The 18,151-nt window shown below is 38.8% G+C and overlaps 3 protein-coding genes across 6 annotated transcripts in view; 2 read left to right on the top strand and 1 right to left on the bottom strand.

Annotated features, from left to right (window-relative positions):
* The window catches only part of trub1 (TruB pseudouridine (psi) synthase family member 1), a 12,801-nt gene extending 6,085 nt beyond the window's left edge, over window positions 1–6,716 (top strand). For 2 of the 4 annotated variants that reach the window (XM_017431829.3, XM_037981039.1), the window contains exons 4-8: window positions 1,312–1,393; window positions 1,519–1,591; window positions 3,440–3,579; window positions 3,724–3,780; window positions 5,980–6,714. In XM_017431829.3, coding sequence (XP_017287318.1) covers window positions 1,312–1,393; window positions 1,519–1,591; window positions 3,440–3,579; window positions 3,724–3,780; window positions 5,980–6,161 — 534 coding nt within the window. In that variant the 3' untranslated portion in view covers window positions 6,162–6,714. Of the gene's footprint in view, window positions 1–1,311; window positions 1,394–1,518; window positions 1,592–3,439; window positions 3,580–3,723; window positions 3,781–5,979 lie in introns of all 4 variants that reach the window. The other 2 variants (XM_037981044.1, XM_037981056.1) reach the window with 2 other exon arrangements.
* Window positions 1–17,165, bottom strand: part of lrrc45 (leucine rich repeat containing 45) — a 57,530-nt gene extending 40,365 nt beyond the window's left edge. Inside the window, exon 1 of the mRNA XM_025009501.2 lies at window positions 17,147–17,165. The gene's annotated coding sequence lies outside the window, so the exon portion shown is untranslated. The remainder of the gene's footprint in view (window positions 1–17,146) is intronic.
* Window positions 17,166–17,297: 132 nt separating this feature from the next.
* The window catches only part of hhex (hematopoietically expressed homeobox), an 11,722-nt gene continuing 10,868 nt past the window's right edge, over window positions 17,298–18,151 (top strand). Inside the window, exon 1 of the mRNA XM_017431833.3 lies at window positions 17,298–17,880. Coding sequence (XP_017287322.1) covers window positions 17,544–17,880 — 337 coding nt within the window. The 5' untranslated portion in view covers window positions 17,298–17,543. The remainder of the gene's footprint in view (window positions 17,881–18,151) is intronic.

Genomic DNA, 18,151 nt, shown 5'->3' on the forward strand with positions numbered 1-18,151 from the left:
AATAAGAAAGTAGTAAAAGTTTTACATCAACCTACTCCTTTATATACAGATAACTTTTTTATGTGGGCCAAAATGAATGACTGAATGAATAAATGAATTCCAAGACGACCGATTAATCGAGAAAATAATCGCCCGATTAATCGATTATTGAAATTATCGTTAGTTGCAGCCCTAGCCACCTGCTTCCAAAACGTTTTGTAGAATTTGGATAGGAAGCTATCTGGACCTGAGCTTTTTCTAGCCTTGTAAAGATTTGACTGCCCTTGGCAAGATTCTGATCCAGAGCACGAGTGTTAATGCCACTGAGGAAGGAAATCAGGTCTGCAGAAATATGAGTGCAATCAAATGAATACAGCTGCTTATAAAATTACACAGAAGTTTTAGTAATTTCCAATAGATCTGGTGTTACTCTTGCACCAGTTTCACTTTGAGGTATCAGCCAGGTGCAGATATTTGTCACAGCTGATGAGCCATCAGTTTACTTGTCTTTCTCCCTTGCTCATAAAATCTGGATCTTGAATTGAGTAAAAGTTATTTGTTCTATAATGTGAAAAGATCATATTTGACTTGCAAAGATGTTTATTCTTTATAAGCTACTGCAAAACAGCCAGATACGTGTAAAGTATCTAAAAAAAACAACCTGCAATGCACTCAATTCATGCCACATTAAAACTAAGATCATTTTATGTGGATAATTGACAGAGTTATAGTTATTTTGGTCAAACTTCATGTTATGTTGTGAGATCTGATATAAAGTTTGTGTTGAGGATGAGTCTCAGCTACTACAACATCAAATGTTAGCTAACTATCTGTCATTACAGCTATTTTTGTGTTGGCTAAGGTCTATTAGTTGTGGTGGCCATCTTGAATTAGTCTGACTTCCATAGTTAATCAGTTGCAGATGTACATCTAATGATTACTTCCTGAAAAGTTTATTAAAAACTGTCCAGTGGTTCATGAGATATTTTACTAACAAATACATGAACGCAGACCGAGGCAGTAACACGATTGTCTGCTTTGAAGCTTGGAACGCCATGCTCCAGTTTTGAATTGAGAAAATTCCCTTGATGGAAAGTGAAATGTCTGTGGCTAAATAATAGAAGTCCAATTTTTTTATTTTTTTTTAATTCTTGTGGATTATTGCCAGTGTTCTCCTTCACAGTGGATGATAATTATCTGGCTTCTGAAGGTAATTGTTAGGGTTTCAAGGCAAAGAGGATAAATACAAACGCGCACACACAACTTTTCAGTTTTATTTGTTTAGAATTTAGACATGAAATCTATGGTCCTGATGATGTTTTTGTTTTCTAGAAATATGTTGCTGTAGGAGAACTGGGGAAAGCAACAGACACTCTTGATGCCACTGGGACAGTGATTCTCGAGAAAGGCTTTGGTAAACACAAAGATTTACTTTTTTGCAGTTCATTCTATACAGCAGTGTCAACTGTTCATCCACATTTCAACACTAATCTGTTATTTTCTGATTTTTGCCCTCCTTCCTTCCCTGCTCCCCTTAAGAACACATAACCAAGCCAGACATGGAGGACAAGCTGAAATATTTCACTGGTGACATCATGCAAGTCCCTCCACTGTGAGTAAACATTTCTAATGATTTTCTGTATAAATAAACATACATAAACAGTGGTTTTCAGACCCTCTTTTCTTTTTGCATTTTGTTGTGTTGCAGCCTGCAATATTTTTTTCAGTAATCTGTTCTCAGTACACCATTAGGACAAATTAAAAACAGAAATTTATACAATTTCGTAAAGTTAATAAAAACAATAAAATAACATTTTTCCATAAGTATTCAGATCTTTTGCAATAACAGTTGAATTTTAGTTCAGGTGCCTCTTATTTCTTATGATCACAACCGAGATGTTTCTAGATTATGATTGGAGTCCACCTGGAGGGAGGAGGGTTTTATCGAGAGGTGACTCAGAACCCGATGCTCACTCTGACTGAGACTAAAGGTAGCATCTCACTGGGCTGCGATTGTTGGCGACTAGTTTGTCAACTGCATTTTTTGAGGGAGTTTTCAAAAAGTCTTAAAACGTTTGCAGGGATTCTCAAATTTCCTCATTTGAGTTGCAGATTCTGTCTACCTTGTTACTTAAATTTTAAACATGTTCAAAATGAATTGTTGCACAAATTTTTTTTGAACATGTTTAAAATCAGTAGTTACTCGTCACCAGTTTGTGCAACAAACTTTTTCTCAGTGTATTCAGAGTCAATGTGGGCATTTTGAATATGTTTCAAGAGCTCTGGAGCTGTATTTGACACCTGTACTGGAGCTTTCCTCCAACAGAAAACATGCCCAGGTTTAAAAATGATAAATAATAATTGTAAAGTACTGGTCTTAATCAGATTATCTTGTGTGTTCTCCAGAAGATTAAATCATGAAAGTGAGGGTGGCTGCCTAGATGGGTGCCAGAGTGATCAGTGGTGGGCAACAAAATAATGTGCATAGCCAAGAATGCAGTTTTCCAAGCAGTTCGCACAAAAGCTAATTTTCAAACAACCGACCGTGTAAAATATGACTATGCAGAAACAGAATTCAGTGGGACTGCAAATGAAAAATTGTCCCTTTTTTCACAATTTTGGGTCACCAACTCATCTCCCAACAGTGAGATACGACCTTAAGTTCCAGGCACCTCTTATCACCTCCCCAACATCATCCTAACAGTGCTTAACAGTAAAGCATGGTGGTGGCAGCATCACGGTGTGGGGTGTTTTTCAGCATCAGGGTCTGGGAAATTCGTCAGGGTTGATGGAAAGCTGATTGGGGTAAAATAAAGAGATATCCTGAATGAAAACCTGTTTCAAAGAGCTCAGGACCTCAGACTGGACTGAAGGGTCACCTTCCAACAAGACAGTGACCCAAAACACAGAGAAAACAACACAGGAGTGACTTAAGAACAAGTCTGTAAATGACTCAAAGTGGCCCAGCCAGAGCCCTTACTTGAACCCTATCAAATGTCTCTGGAGAGAGCTGAAAATGGCTCCACCGGTGTTCCCCATCCTACCAAACTGAGCTTCAGAGGATTTAAAAGAAGAATGGCAGAAAAATCTCCCGATCCAGATGTGCAAAACTTGTTGCATCAAACCCAAAAAGAGGCTAGACTATAACTGCTGCCAAAAGTGCTTCAGCTCAGTAGGTAAAATATCTGAGTACTTATAGAAATTAGAGATTTCTGGGACTTTTAAAAATTAATTTACAAAATATTTTCATGTTATGGGGTACTGAGTGAAGATTATTGAGAAAAATGAATTTAAACAGTTGTAGCATCAGGCTGCTACATAAACGTACATGAGGTTAAGGGGCTCTGATTCCTTTCTAAAGCCACAGTACTCATGAAAAGCTAAACTGTTTAGTGGTTTGCCTCACAGAGCAAAACCCATTTCCTACATAGTGTGATGTTTTACTGTGTTTGCTTTGTAGCTACTCTGCGCTGAAGAAAGATGGCCAGCGTCTGTCTGTCTTGTTAAAGCAAGGCCACAAGGTTGAGGCCAAACCTGCGAGACCTGTTACTGTGTACAGCCTGACCCTGCAGGAGTTCAAATCTCCTCTCTTCACTCTGGGTCAGTACTTGTTACATCATTCTCTTTTTTTTTTGGTTCCTTTTTACAGCATTTTTGTAATTTCCTTCCTTTCCTACTTTGTTTTGAAATAAATTAAAAAAAACATTCACAGAATTCTTTCATTTAATTACATTTGTGGAACAGATATTGAGTGCGGAGGTGGATTTTATGTCAGGAGTTTGGTGGATGACCTGGGAAAAGGTAAAATTACGTTCTCCTTCTCATGAAATATTCAATTGTTTATGTTTGTTCAAAAAAACTTAAATCTATTATTAATTAAAGTGAAAGTTCAGATCTTTTGAAGTAAAAGGTTATTAAAGTGCTTGAAGTGAAGGGGTGGGGTGCCTGTACCCCCAGACCCCCACTCAGCACACATTGCCCCTACTTGTTGCCATTTGTGGCATATATTAATACAAGCAATTAACACATTATAATTTAACTTTGCACAAAAAGCAAGGAATTTTGTTTTTTGATTAATTCTTTGTTCTAACAATTCTTCTTGATAATAAATCTTATATGATTGGAAAGTTTGTTTATTTTCCCTTAAATGGTGACACATATGGTGGGAAAATGCATTTGTGGGTTGAGCAGCAGAGTTCAGTATGTATGCTGCATATATAAAAAGCTTGCCAGATTTTCTCTGTTGTTGACTCTTGTTTGGATTAGACCAGGGGTCTCCAATCCTGGTCCTTGAGGACCACCATCCTGCATGTTTTCCTTGTTTCCCTGCTCCAACACACCTGATTCAGTGGTTAAATCACCTCTTCATGTTCTGGAGAAGCCTGTTAATCAGACATTGATTCAAATCAGATGTGTTGGAGCAGAGAAACAAGTAAAACATGCAGGATGGTGGCCCTCGAGGACCAGGATTGGACACCCCTGGATTAGACGATTGAAGTCTGAAGAAACCAGACATATTGGCAGTTTGACAATTTATTATTTTAACAAACAGAAGCCTGAGTAGCATGTGGAAGATCCATTCACAGCCACAACAGCCTGGCACTTCTTCCTCATTCTGCTTACCAGCTTGGTCACACACTGCTTTGGGATGGCATCTGATTCTTAAACCAGTGTTTGTTTTACGTCAGCCAGTGTGGTTGTGTTGGTCACTCTGGAACAAACAGCACACCCAAGCTGATCCCACAGGTGTTCAGTGAGGTCGAGGTCAGGACTGCAGGCGGGCCAATCCATTCTCTTCGCTCCCAAATTCTGGAGGCAGTCTTTGACAAACCCCACTCTGTGGGGGTGAGTGTCGTTATCTTGGAGGATATGGTTCAGTTCCAAACTGTAGAGATATGGGTTTACCACTGGTTGCTCACAAGTGCTGACAATCGGGCACCAATCATGCACCTGATTGTCAGCCCTTGAGGTATCAGAAGATCAAAACAAGAATAATAAGTGAATTAAGCTGTTTGGCAGAGAATATTTGGCAAGTTTTCCATGGGAATAACAAATGCATTTGGCACCATTTAAGGCACAGGTGTCAAACTCCGTTCTTCGGGGGCCACTCTCCTGCATGTTTTAGATGTGTTCTTGCTTTAAAACACCTAGATTAAATGGATGACTTGTGGACATGCTGCTGGAGAATTTATTGATTTGGTGAGGAGGTAATTAAATCATTTGTATCAGGTGTGTTGGAGCAGAAAAACCTAAAACTTCCAGGACAGAGGCCTTTGAGGCCCGGAGTTTGACACCCCTGATTTAAGGAAAAAAACAGGCTTTACAAATATATAATATTTATTGCCAAGAAGCATTGTTAGAACAAAGGAAAAATAGACGAAACACAAATTTTCTTATTTTTTGAGCTGTTTGTTTTAGCTCTATCACATCTAACTACTGCTGTGTCATCATTTCAAATGTTTTGACTCAATTGGTGCATGTCAGTATTATCAATTTATCAGAAATACTCCAATTGTAACACACAAAACAAAGAAGAAAAAAACATAAAACTTCCTGGTCTTTAGCAATTTATAAAGGTTGCATTGTAGGTTTATAGCATGTTACATAATCTGAGTGCACAAGCTTTTAGCTTGAGGTGGTAAAATCAGGATCTGGATATGTGGTAGTTGTTTAATGTAAAAAGTAAGTATTTAATTTGAGGAAAATAACCCTGAACCTGCCCCATGAGTACTGGTCATTAATATCTTACCTCTTTGAACGACCTCAGTAATTCTGCGCATGACCAAAACCAATGTGGACCACTGTCTTGTTAGCTTGTCAGTCTGCTTAGAATAAAACTCTATTTCTCCAAATTGAGGTTGCTCAAACAGCCATTTACAACTGGTAAGATTTAGTTTTAACCTTTTAATAGAAAAAACCCCAAAAGATCTGAACTGTCCCTTTTAACTGAAAGACTAGTTTAACATTCAGTAAAGTAATACTTCTGTCTGTTTGCTGCAGCTTTGTCATCATGTGCTCATGTGAAGGAGCTGATCAGAACAAAGCAGGGTCCATTCACCCTCCAGGATCACGCCTTACAAGAGGAGCAGTGGAACCTGGAGAACATCCTTCGGTCTTTGCAGTCCTGCTCAGAAGGAGACCAGAACCTGGTCCCTCCAAAACTACCAGAGACCAACACCTAAGTCGACTGGGACCCTGAATGAAAGGAACAAGCTTGGATTGCAGTTCGCTCGATGGTGGAGTGAGTTAAACTCACAGCGAAGAGAACATCAGGTCCATACAAGTCAGGTCCTTGGGTACATTTTTAGAGTGAAACTGATGTGACCAACAAAGTTATTCATTTTGTAGACTGGACAGATTCACATCCTTTTTGTGACGGACTAAGTATCTACAGTTGAAGTTGTAATGAAATTCCTAACCTTGTTTGGAACATGTAACTCTGTAACTTCCACCCCAGCCTCACTCCTATCCCAACGCTGCATGAAGGGGCACACAAAGTGTGCACCCACTTTGACTGATGAAATGATTTTTTGGTTGATTTAAAAGAAAAAGGTTGTGTAATCTGCTATATTTAAAATAATTTTGGACCTTGTTCCTGTTGTTTTACACTTTTTTCAATATTTGTTTTATTATGGGCATGACATTCAGCGGTAAAGTGGTTGTTTTCCAGACAGAGTGCATATGTGCTTATTAAGTTGCAATAAAAAACAAAAATTGTGCAAGTACTGTGTGAAAATCAAATTACTCTATAACTGTATGCACACACTGGCCACTTTATTAGGTACACCTTGCTAGTACTGAGTTGGAGCTCTTTTGGTCTTCAGAACTGCTTTAATTCTTCATGGCATAGATTCAGGAACGTTTCCAACACCTTATTGAGAGATTTTGGTCCTTTCTGACATGATAGCATCACACAGTTGCTGCAGATTTGTCAGCTGCACATCCATCACAACTCTCTCCACCACATCCCAAAGATGCTCGATTGGATTGAGATATGGTGACCGGAGGCCAATGGAGTCAAGACTCATCAGACCAGGTAATGTTTTTTCTCTCTCTCATTGTCCAGTTATGGTGAGCCTAAGTGAGTTGTAGCCTCAGTTCCCTGTTCTTAGCTGACAGGAGTGGCACCCAGCTGTAGCCCATCTGATTCAAGGTTAAAAAATGTTTATACCTTTCTTCAGAGTCACAAGTGTACATCCATTTTCTTAGTATTTGGTATCATTGACTTTCATTGTCCATTTGAAGACCCATTTGAGTTCAAGCTTTAACATCCTGGCTGATGTCTTTTAATGTTTCTTCCATATTTCCACATGATGCAATCTATTTTGTGAAGTGCCCTAGTCCCTCCTGCAGCAAAACACCCCCACAGCATGATGCTGCCACCTCTGTACTTTACAGTTGGGATGATGCAAGCTTCTCTTGTTTCCCTCCAAATGTAAGAAAGGTCATTATGGCCAAAGAGTTTAGTTTAGTTTCATCAGACCATAGGACGTGTCTCCAAAAATTAAGGCCTTAGTCTTTGTGTGCATTTACAAACTGTAATATGACTTTTTATGTTGCTTTCAGAGTAATGGCTTCTTCCTCTCTGAGTGATCTTTCAGCCTTGTTGGTTCAGGACTTGTTTCTCTGTGGATAATGACTGAGCAGCTTCAGCAGTATCTTCACAAGGTGTTTTGCTCTTGTTTTGGGGAAAAAACACATTCATATCAGGAACACAGAACCTGTCTCCTTTCTGAGCTGTATGATGACAGGACATTCTCATGGTGTTTATACTTGTGTTTAATTGTTTGAACAAATAAACCTTCAGGCATCTGGAAATTGGAGCCAGTGTTGTGGAGGTCAATAATTCTTTTCCTGATGCATCCCCTGCTAAAAGTTATGGAATCGTTACTCTCGGAGGATGTTCTTCAATTTTTTTATTATTGTAAAAAAAAAAAAAAATCACAAACATGCCACAAAGCAAAACTCTAGTCGAGATTTATTCAACTAATCGAGGAGGAATGGGACAGAATTATTTAGAGTTTCTTTCAGCAGTGTCTTTCTCTTTTCCCCTCTCTTATAAAGCTCAGACTGGTGATGAACCTGGGCAGCAGTTGTTGTAGCTCAGTCTCTCCATTTCACCTGCTGAAGCTTGGACCTCCTTCAGAGCTCACAGGTGTCTTGGTGGTTTCTCACTATTCTCCTTCTTCAGTCACTCAGTTTGTGAGAACGGCCTGCTCTTGGTAGATTTACACATGTCCCATATTCCTTCCATCTCTTGATGGATTTAACAGAACTGCTGGGGATGTTCAGGGTCTTTTGTATCCATCTTCTGACTTGTACTTTTCAATAACCTCTTCTCTGAGTTGAATTAGGTCTTTTACTTATGTAATTATTTATTTTACATCAAATATTTTTATTTAATTGGTATTACTCTGTAGACATTTAGTTTTAGTTTGACACTAAAGGTTTTTTTATTATTTTTTTGTAAAGAAGGACCATTTATAGTGATCATGACTGATTTATGACAGCAATAAAAGGCACTGTAATATCCTAGAGGTTTCCCAGTCTGGTTTTAAAACTCTTCACGGCCTTAGTAAGGGTCTTCATTGACAACCTTATTGCAATTGATTCAGGTGAACATGTGGTTCTTGTCCTGCTTGACCTAACCGCTAAGTTTGATACAGTGGACCACAGTATTTTAGTATCTCGTTTACAACACCAAGTGCGCATTTGTGATACCACTCCTAAATTGTGTAGGTCCTATCTAGCAGACAGAACCATGTGCATCAATATAGCTGGTTCTGAAGCCTCCTCTCCTGCTCTGTCCTTTAGGGTTCCTCAGGGCTCAATATTAGGTCCTCTTCTCTTTTCTCTATATCTGCTTCCTTTGGGTTCAGGAAGCAGAGGCGGCTCCAGATATTTTTTTCTGCAGGTGCTAAGGGGGTGCTAAGCATTTTATTGAGGGTGCTAATGAAGGATTATTTGTTCTTACAGTTCTCAACACACACAGACGCAAGCACAAACATATATAATCATATATATGGTATATAAATGAAGAACAGAATGAAATATACATATGTATCTGTGATAGGCCGATATCTCTNTGCACCACATCCTTATTTACAGATAACACACTTGAACTCAAAGTCGTTAAATAACGCTTCAGATGCTTTTCCAGGAAAATCACATTTGCATGCAATTAGGTTTATGAAAGATGCCCAATTTGTATTATTTTACCTCCTGTCTCTGGGAGAAAGTATTCTGATTTTATCAGCAGTTATTCAAATCTTTTCAAGTTTTTTAATATTTATATAAACAGCGGCAATTATCAGCAAGAGTCCAGTTACAGTCACGGGAAACTGCTGCAACATGAGAGTTATGAATCCTTCTAATATTTGCTGTTTTTATTCTTTGTTTTATGCTTTGATTTGACATGTACAGCACTTTATGAAGCTGTGGCTCTTTTTAAAGGGCTTTACAAATAAAGTAGTAGTACCAGTATTTACTTTTGTCCACAAGAGGTCAGTAGAGTCTGTTTCTTCTGTCCTTGATTGATTTTAGCAGGATTCAGAGGTCCAGTTCTGATCCTGTTCTTCGTCTTTATTTTTTAATGAATGGGTTTCTTATAACACCTGATACCTGCTGCTTAAAAAAATGATCAACTTTTTGTGTTTAAATGGCTGAATATCTGTAAATACAATCAGAATGAATACGAGCCTGCTCCTTTTCAAAAACACCAATCCCTAAACATTTGCTACAGAACCAAACGTTCCATAAAAACCTTTTTTAGAATGTCCTAAAATCTGGGTTTGATTACCCACCACCTTTCATCCCAGAGTTTACAACTAAGATCATCTTGAGAAATTATGGAGCTCCAGCCGTTTTGGTCAAACCTTGAAAATAACATTAAGCACAAAGTCATGTAATATTGCAAGACTCCCGCTCAGAGTGTGTATGAGTTGGGAATGACTTTCAGTTACAAAATTTAGCTGAATATCTGTAAAATTAACAGAGTAATAGCTACTTTTGTGTTGGCTAAAGTCAATTAGCTGTGGCAACCATTTTGCATCAAGTTGACTTCACAAGTTAATTAATTGTAGATGTATATCCAGTGATTACTTTCTGAGAATTTCACTGAAATTCATCCAGTGGTCCATGAAATATTTTGCTAACAGACAGACAGCGTTAACTCCAACAGTTAATATTAAAGTTTTAAGCGAAGATTTCATGCAATAAGTAGCACTCGAAGTAGACTGGCATGTTACGAATGTTTCTCCTCCACAAGCACACCAAACTTTAGTTCAATATCTGTAAAACTGACTGAATTATAGTCATTTTTGTGTTTCTAAGATTAGTTGGTTGTGGCAGCCATATCAAAGAGAGTTGGCTATAATAGTTAATCAGTTTTAGATGTCCAGTTAATGATTATTTTTTGAAAGTTCCATTAAAATCAATCCTATGGTTCATGAGATATTTTACTAACAGACAGAGTTCACTCCACAAAGTTAATGACCAAATTAAAAGAAAGACCTTGTGCAATCTGTTAGTGCTTAGAATAAGTTTCAGGGATCAACCGCTGTTACTAACACATCCACATTGTAGCTCATTTTGTAAAATTGACTAAGTTGAAGTAATATTTGTGTTTTTAAGGTCAGTTGGCTGTGGCAGCCATCTTGATTCAGGTTGACACCAGAAGATAATGATTTCTGAGAGTTTCACTGAAATTCATCTAGTGGTTCATGAAATCTTTTGCTAACAGACAGACATGCACACAGACAAAGGGAACAGCATTATCGCCTGTTGCCTTTTAGGATCCACAAACCTGCAGCAGATTCAAACCTGTAGACCCCCGGCACCAGCTGCCATCTGTATGAGAAGTTATCAGTGGGCTTTTTGGAGCAGAATGTGATGCCAGGAGAAGCTGCTCCGATCAATGAGGACAAATATTGGCTCTTCAGTCATTTCTTTTAAGTCTTCAAGGACGCATGAGTCTGTTTACTGACTTTATCTAAATCACAACCGTTAGAAAGTTGGTCTGAAGGCTTTAATCGGGAGTCCAAGCCACTGGATTCACAGCAAGTTTATGATGTGTGTGTGTGTGTGTGTGTGTGAGGTCAGGTCTGCTGATGCAGAAGCTGCACTGTAATTCTGGAGCACAGGAGGTATTCTCGGTTATTGTTTAAACCTGTCTGTCGGGATTACCATTGGAGACATTTGCATTTATTGTCATTATCCTTCCTTCAGCTGCTCTCACAGGAGGATTTCACAGGAAAACTGCAAACATTCAAATCAGGACCTAATCCCACCGAGTTCAGCTGCACCACATCCTTATTTACAGATAACACACTTGAACTCAAAGTCGTTAAATAACGCTTCAGATGCTTTTCCAGGAAAATCACATTTGCATGCAATTAGGTTTATGAAAGATGCCCAATTTGTATTATTTTACCTCCTGTCTCTGGGAGAAAGTATTCTGATTTTATCAGCAGTTATTCAAATCTTTTCAAGTTTTTTAATATTTATATAAACAGCGGCAATTATCAGCAAGAGTCCAGTTACAGTCACGGGAAACTGCTGCAACATGAGAGTTATGAATCCTTCTAATATTTGCTGTTTTTATTCTTTGTTTTATGCTTTGATTTGACATGTACAGCACTTTATGAAGCTGTGGCTCTTTTTAAAGGGCTTTACAAATAAAGTAGTAGTACCAGTATTTACTTTTGTCCACAAGAGGTCAGTAGAGTCTGTTTCTTCTGTCCTTGATTGATTTTAGCAGGATTCAGAGGTCCAGTTCTGATCCTGTTCTTCGTCTTTATTTTTTAATGAATGGGTTTCTTATAACACCTGATACCTGCTGCTTAAAAAAATGATCAACTTTTTGTGTTTAAATGGCTGAATATCTGTAAATACAATCAGAATGAATACGAGCCTGCTCCTTTTCAAAAACACCAATCCCTAAACATTTGCTACAGAACCAAACGTTCCATAAAAACCTTTTTTAGAATGTCCTAAAATCTGGGTTTGATTACCCACCACCTTTCATCCCAGAGTTTACAACTAAGATCATCTTGAGAAATTATGGAGCTCCAGCCGTTTTGGTCAAACCTTGAAAATAACATTAAGCACAAAGTCATGTAATATTGCAAGACTCCCGCTCAGAGTGTGTATGAGTTGGGAATGACTTTCAGTTACAAAATTTAGCTGAATATCTGTAAAATTAACAGAGTAATAGCTACTTTTGTGTTGGCTAAAGTCAATTAGCTGTGGCAACCATTTTGCATCAAGTTGACTTCACAAGTTAATTAATTGTAGATGTATATCCAGTGATTACTTTCTGAGAATTTCACTGAAATTCATCCAGTGGTCCATGAAATATTTTGCTAACAGACAGACAGCGTTAACTCCAACAGTTAATATTAAAGTTTTAAGCGAAGATTTCATGCAATAAGTAGCACTCGAAGTAGACTGGCATGTTACGAATGTTTCTCCTCCACAAGCACACCAAACTTTAGTTCAATATCTGTAAAACTGACTGAATTATAGTCATTTTTGTGTTTCTAAGATTAGTTGGTTGTGGCAGCCATATCAAAGAGAGTTGGCTATAATAGTTAATCAGTTTTAGATGTCCAGTTAATGATTATTTTTTGAAAGTTCCATTAAAATCAATCCTATGGTTCATGAGATATTTTACTAACAGACAGAGTTCACTCCACAAAGTTAATGACCAAATTAAAAGAAAGACCTTGTGCAATCTGTTAGTGCTTAGAATAAGTTTCAGGGATCAACCGCTGTTACTAACACATCCACATTGTAGCTCATTTTGTAAAATTGACTAAGTTGAAGTAATATTTGTGTTTTTAAGGTCAGTTGGCTGTGGCAGCCATCTTGATTCAGGTTGACACCAGAAGATAATGATTTCTGAGAGTTTCACTGAAATTCATCTAGTGGTTCATGAAATCTTTTGCTAACAGACAGACATGCACACAGACAAAGGGAACAGCATTATCGCCTGTTGCCTTTTAGGATCCACAAACCTGCAGCAGATTCAAACCTGTAGACCCCCGGCACCAGCTGCCATCTGTATGAGAAGTTATCAGTGGGCTTTTTGGAGCAGAATGTGATGCCAGGAGAAGCTGCTCCGATCAATGAGGACAAATATTGGCTCTTCAGTCATTTCTTTTAAGTCTTCAAGGACGCATGAGTCTGTTTACTGACTTTATCTAAATCACAACCGTTAGAAAGTTGGTCTGAAGGCTTTAATCGGGAGTCCAAGCCACTGGATTCACAGCAAGTTTATGATGTGTGTGTGTGTGTGTGTGTGTGAGGTCAGGTCTGCTGATGCAGAAGCTGCACTGTAATTCTGGAGCACAGGAGGTATTCTCGGTTATTGTTTAAACCTGTCTGTTGGGATTACCATTGGAGACATTTGCATTTATTGTCATTATCCTTCCTTCAGCTGCTCTCACAGGAGGATTTCACAGGAAAACTGCAAACATTCAAATCAAGACCTAATCCCACCGAGTTCAGCTGCACCACATCCTTATTTACAGATAACACACTTGAACTCAAAGTCGTTAAATAACGCTTCAGATGCTTTTCCAGGAAAATCACATTTGCATGCAATTAGGTTTATGAAAGATGCCCAATTTGTATTATTTTACCTCCTGTCTCTGGGAGAAAGTATTCTGATTTTATCAGCAGTTATTCAAATCTTTTCAAGTGTTTTTATAAATAGCACCAATTGTCAGCAAGAGTCCAGTTACAGTCAGGGGAAACTGCTGCAACATGAGAGTTATGAATCCTTCTGATATTTGCCTGTTTTAGTTTTTATTTTACAGTTGATTTAACAAAAATAATATATTTTTATAGATTTATAGGGGTGACAATTGCACCCCTAGGCCCCTTCTTGGTGGTGCCACTGGTTACAATCCAGTAAGGATTAAAAAGGTTTTTCAAATTTGCTTATGGGCATTTTTGAAAACAGAGACCCTCTTTTCAAAGCACAGTTAGCACCTAATCAGTAGAACAGATAATTTGCTAAATGAAACACTTTTGTAAAAATGATACACTAATTTCTCAAAACTGTTTTTTTCTGCCATTTCAAACACACATTGTTCAAACTGTATTCTTATTTGTTTTTTAAACCACTTATACACTACTGTGCTGAATTTTAAACACTTTTAGCACTTGTACCTTCTTCCTGACAAAGTATTGAGGTGTACAAAAACAGAAACTAAATAAAGTCAGGACTACTGAAAAGATTTGTTTATGATGAAGTCATTATGGAAGTCTGAACAAAATACTGTATTTTTCAGCTTTTGTCTGAAGAGATAATGTTAAAAAACAGAAATATAGTAAGTGTGTGGCCAGGTTGGTGGAAGGTAGGATCCAAGGATGCAGACTGATACAAGGATTCAGTGCCAAAAGTTAAGACTTAATAAAAGGAATTAAATAAAAAGGCTGGTGTGGCAGCAACATGCAAAGCAACCAAAAGGACATGAGGAACACTGAGGGGAACCAGACAGAGCATGGAACCAAAATGACTGACTGCAGGTGAGTGAGGGCTGGAGGAATGAATGGACTGAGACTGATGAGGTAAGGGGTGAGAGGTGAGACTAATAATTACAGGAAACAGATGTGAGTGGGAGGGGCAGGACTGAAGATCAGAACAGACCAAGGAAAAGTACTGAAAACACAACCAAAGACATCCTGACAATACATATCTGTAAAAAAAAAAAAAATTGAATCTTGGCATTGCCTAGCTGGATCAAGCTGTAAGATTTCATCAAACATCCCAGGATATACCCTCATTTGCAAGACATCATAGGAAGAATCTCTTTCTGTTCATCCCTGCTCTGCACCAGTATGTTCTCTCTGACTGGTGTGTTTTCAGTTAAGCTTTACACACAGTGGGTGTGTTTTAACAGTTGGTTCGTAGATGTGGTCATTTGAAAAGTCAGGGCTCTGAAATGACAGGAAGTGACATCATGACATATTTCTGTCTAAAGGCTGACTTTGTGCTTATAGTTGCGCAAATCTGGTTTCGCTCCCGGAGTGTGAAGTTTTGCTAACTGTGGAAGGAAAAATTTGTGTAAAAGCAATCGTAAAAACAAAACCAAACAAAACAAAACCTGTAAATGTCTTCCACTGATTGGGGTTTGACACGGCTGCATGTCAGCTTCAGAGAGCTGGGAGCAGTTCTGGACAACATATGCATATTATACATACAACAACACATATTACCCTGATCAATACTGAAACAATTTCATATATGAGACACTATATACCTGCCTCTTACAACTACGTACGCTGATATGTAAAAAACCTCATACATGTATAGTATATAGTTGTTCATCACATATATAAATCTCTCTGTATGTAACATATGCTGCCTGTCAACATGTCTCTGGATACAGCACAGTAATATTAGGTTTCTGTAGGGTAACTTACATAGCCTTCAGATAAAGTCTTTTATTTTATTTTACTTTGTATTTTTTCATCTGAATAACCAACATTTGATGATCAGACTTGAACAGATTCACCTCCTGCACCATAGGAATATAATAAAATAACCCTTTATTTGCCCTTTGTATCAGCAGCAAAGTGACCGGCAACCTGATCTGTGACATAAATCTGGCAGCATTCGGACTGACCCTGCATAACACATCTTTTTTTATTTAGAGAAAGAGGTCATAAAGGAGTCTGATCTGCCTTTTAACAGGTCAGATAAAATCCAGGTTTTGGTCAGGACCCCCCACTGTGGGCCCTGAGACACCAAAGGTGGGCTCCTGAGAAGTTTTCAGAACCAAGCTGAGTTGAAAAAATATTTTTACGCCATTTTTTTAATTATTTTTTTTTTGTTGTTGTCATAATAGATTTAAATAAATGGATAAAATCACATCAGTGTTGTCTTCTGTTGTTAGTCTTTCTTTGTTAGGTGAAGACAAACCAATAATGATTTTGCCCGTGTCTGTGGGTTTGCATGTGTCTATCTATTTGCAAAATATCTCATGAGTCAGTGGGTGGATTTTATTGAAATTTTCAGGAGATAATCATTGTATGTGCCTCTACAACTAATTAATGATGTGCTGGTAGCTGAGAGTCATACACATTCTCACGAACCATATGAGATCGGCCATGAGGCTATCTTCAAATTTTAACCAAAACGGCTACAACTCCATCCTTTCTCAACATCACATGATCTCAGTCTGAAAGTGGCATGAAAGGCGATGGGCGATATGCACTTATTCAAGGAATGTAAAGCCTTTGAGTTAACTGAATGTAATTCAAACAGAAATAGTCGCAGCCGGTCTGTATTCTTATTTATCATTTAAACTTTGGGAATTGTTGTTTTTTTTTTATTTAAATTTTTACCTTCTGACCCCCAAAATAAGAGTTTTAGAGCTTTGTGACCCAAAACTGTTACTGATAAATCAAATAAACAAAATGAAAATCCACTTTTTAGATATAAATTTGGAACTATCGCTTTTATCTGATGTATCAATTATTCAGCTGAACATTTTGTGTAAAAAACTTAAACTGTGATTGTGTGAAAACCATAAAATATATCAACATGTCATTTCAGTCATGTAAAGCCCAACTTAAACTCTGAATGTTGTTTCTGCCGTGAAGTCTGTCTAAGCTACAGAGCTCATGTGTTTCACCCAGACCCCACTGATCTCCGTCATTTTTCCCTTGCAGTTTTTTTTTTTCTTTTTTTTTTTTTTTTTTTCAGCTTGTGTTTAGTCTTAATGGAGCAGCACGTTTCGGTGAATAATGTGCATGTTTTGTTACAAATCTAAGCAGAGATACAAGATAAAAAAAAAACTTTAACCAGGATGTTTCTGTGTTTAATTAACCAATTATCATTGCGTTAATGGCTGAGTTATCAGGCGTTTTACATGGATTTATTTATCTATTTATTTGTGGGGCAAAAGGTCAGAAATTACAGAAAGACCTGTGTATATTTGTGCATAATTGCCAACTTAAATATTAATTAAAAAGACAAAAGGAAAAATAGTCTGATGAGATTTTTAATATCTGATCTGTTAGAGGTTTGGATAAGCAAATAAAACTATTATTATTATTATTATTATTATTATTATTATTATTATTATTATTATTATTATTATTATTATTATTATTATTGTTATTATTATTATTATTAAAGTCTCCTCAAACCGACCTGTGTCCTGTGTCTCCTGGCTTCTCGGGTTCTGGTCTCTCTTCAGGCCGGAGCTTTGGATCCAATCAGAAGTGGCCACCTGCAGGAAGTCGTCCCTCTCTCCTCCTCCTCCTCCTCCTCCCCCGGGCAGAAAACAGCGCAGACGGTGGGACCAGACTCAGCTGCGGACCACAGCACCCTGATGATGATGATAATGATCATGATGATGAGGAGGAGAATGATGATGATGATGATGGCGGGTTCCGGGACTCTGTAACGGACTCTTCCGCGGCCCGGGATCCCGCTCCAAGTTCGGTCTGAGTCGGAGAACAGTTCGAGCAGAAGTTTTCCTGAGTCCGACCCAGGGAGGAGGTGGTGGTGGAAGCGGAGGGGAGGGCGCGGATCCACGTTCGGCACCATGAGCGCCCCTCTGTACGCCCCGACCCCGGTCCAGCCGGCCCACCCGACTCCCTTCTACATCGAGGACATCCTGAGACCGTCCTCCTCCTCCTGCTCCACTCCGCTGGTCCCGACACCGAGCCTCCCGTCCCCAAACTCCTCCTTCAGCCTCATCTCTCCGTACCGGACTCCGATCTACGAACCCACGCCGATCCACCCGGTTCTGACGCACGCGGCTCTGACGGCCACCTACGGTCCGGGGGGGCCCTTCCCGGGCTCCATGTACCCGTTCCCTCCCCAGCAGCACCGCTCCATGGGGGACTACACCCAGGCCCTGCTGAGGCACGACCCTCTGGGTGAGTCCAGCTCCTGGTTCCGACCCGTTCTCTGACTTCTAGCCCTGGGGAGGGGGGGGGGGCATACACATACACGCACGCACACACCACCCTTTTACGTAGGTTAAATTCTAAGAATCTTTAATATTTCTTCACTTTTTCTTCATTTCTGCTCAGAAAGGAAAAACAATCATCCTTTTCAACATGAAACGTTTTTGAACCTCTCTCTCTCTTTCTCTCTCTCTCTCTCTCTCTCTCTCTCTCTCTCTCTCTCTCTCTCTCTCTCTCTCTC

Source organism: Kryptolebias marmoratus, linkage group LG2, assembly GCF_001649575.2.
Source record: "Kryptolebias marmoratus isolate JLee-2015 linkage group LG2, ASM164957v2, whole genome shotgun sequence".
Classification (NCBI taxonomy): Eukaryota; Metazoa; Chordata; class Actinopteri; order Cyprinodontiformes; family Rivulidae; genus Kryptolebias; species Kryptolebias marmoratus.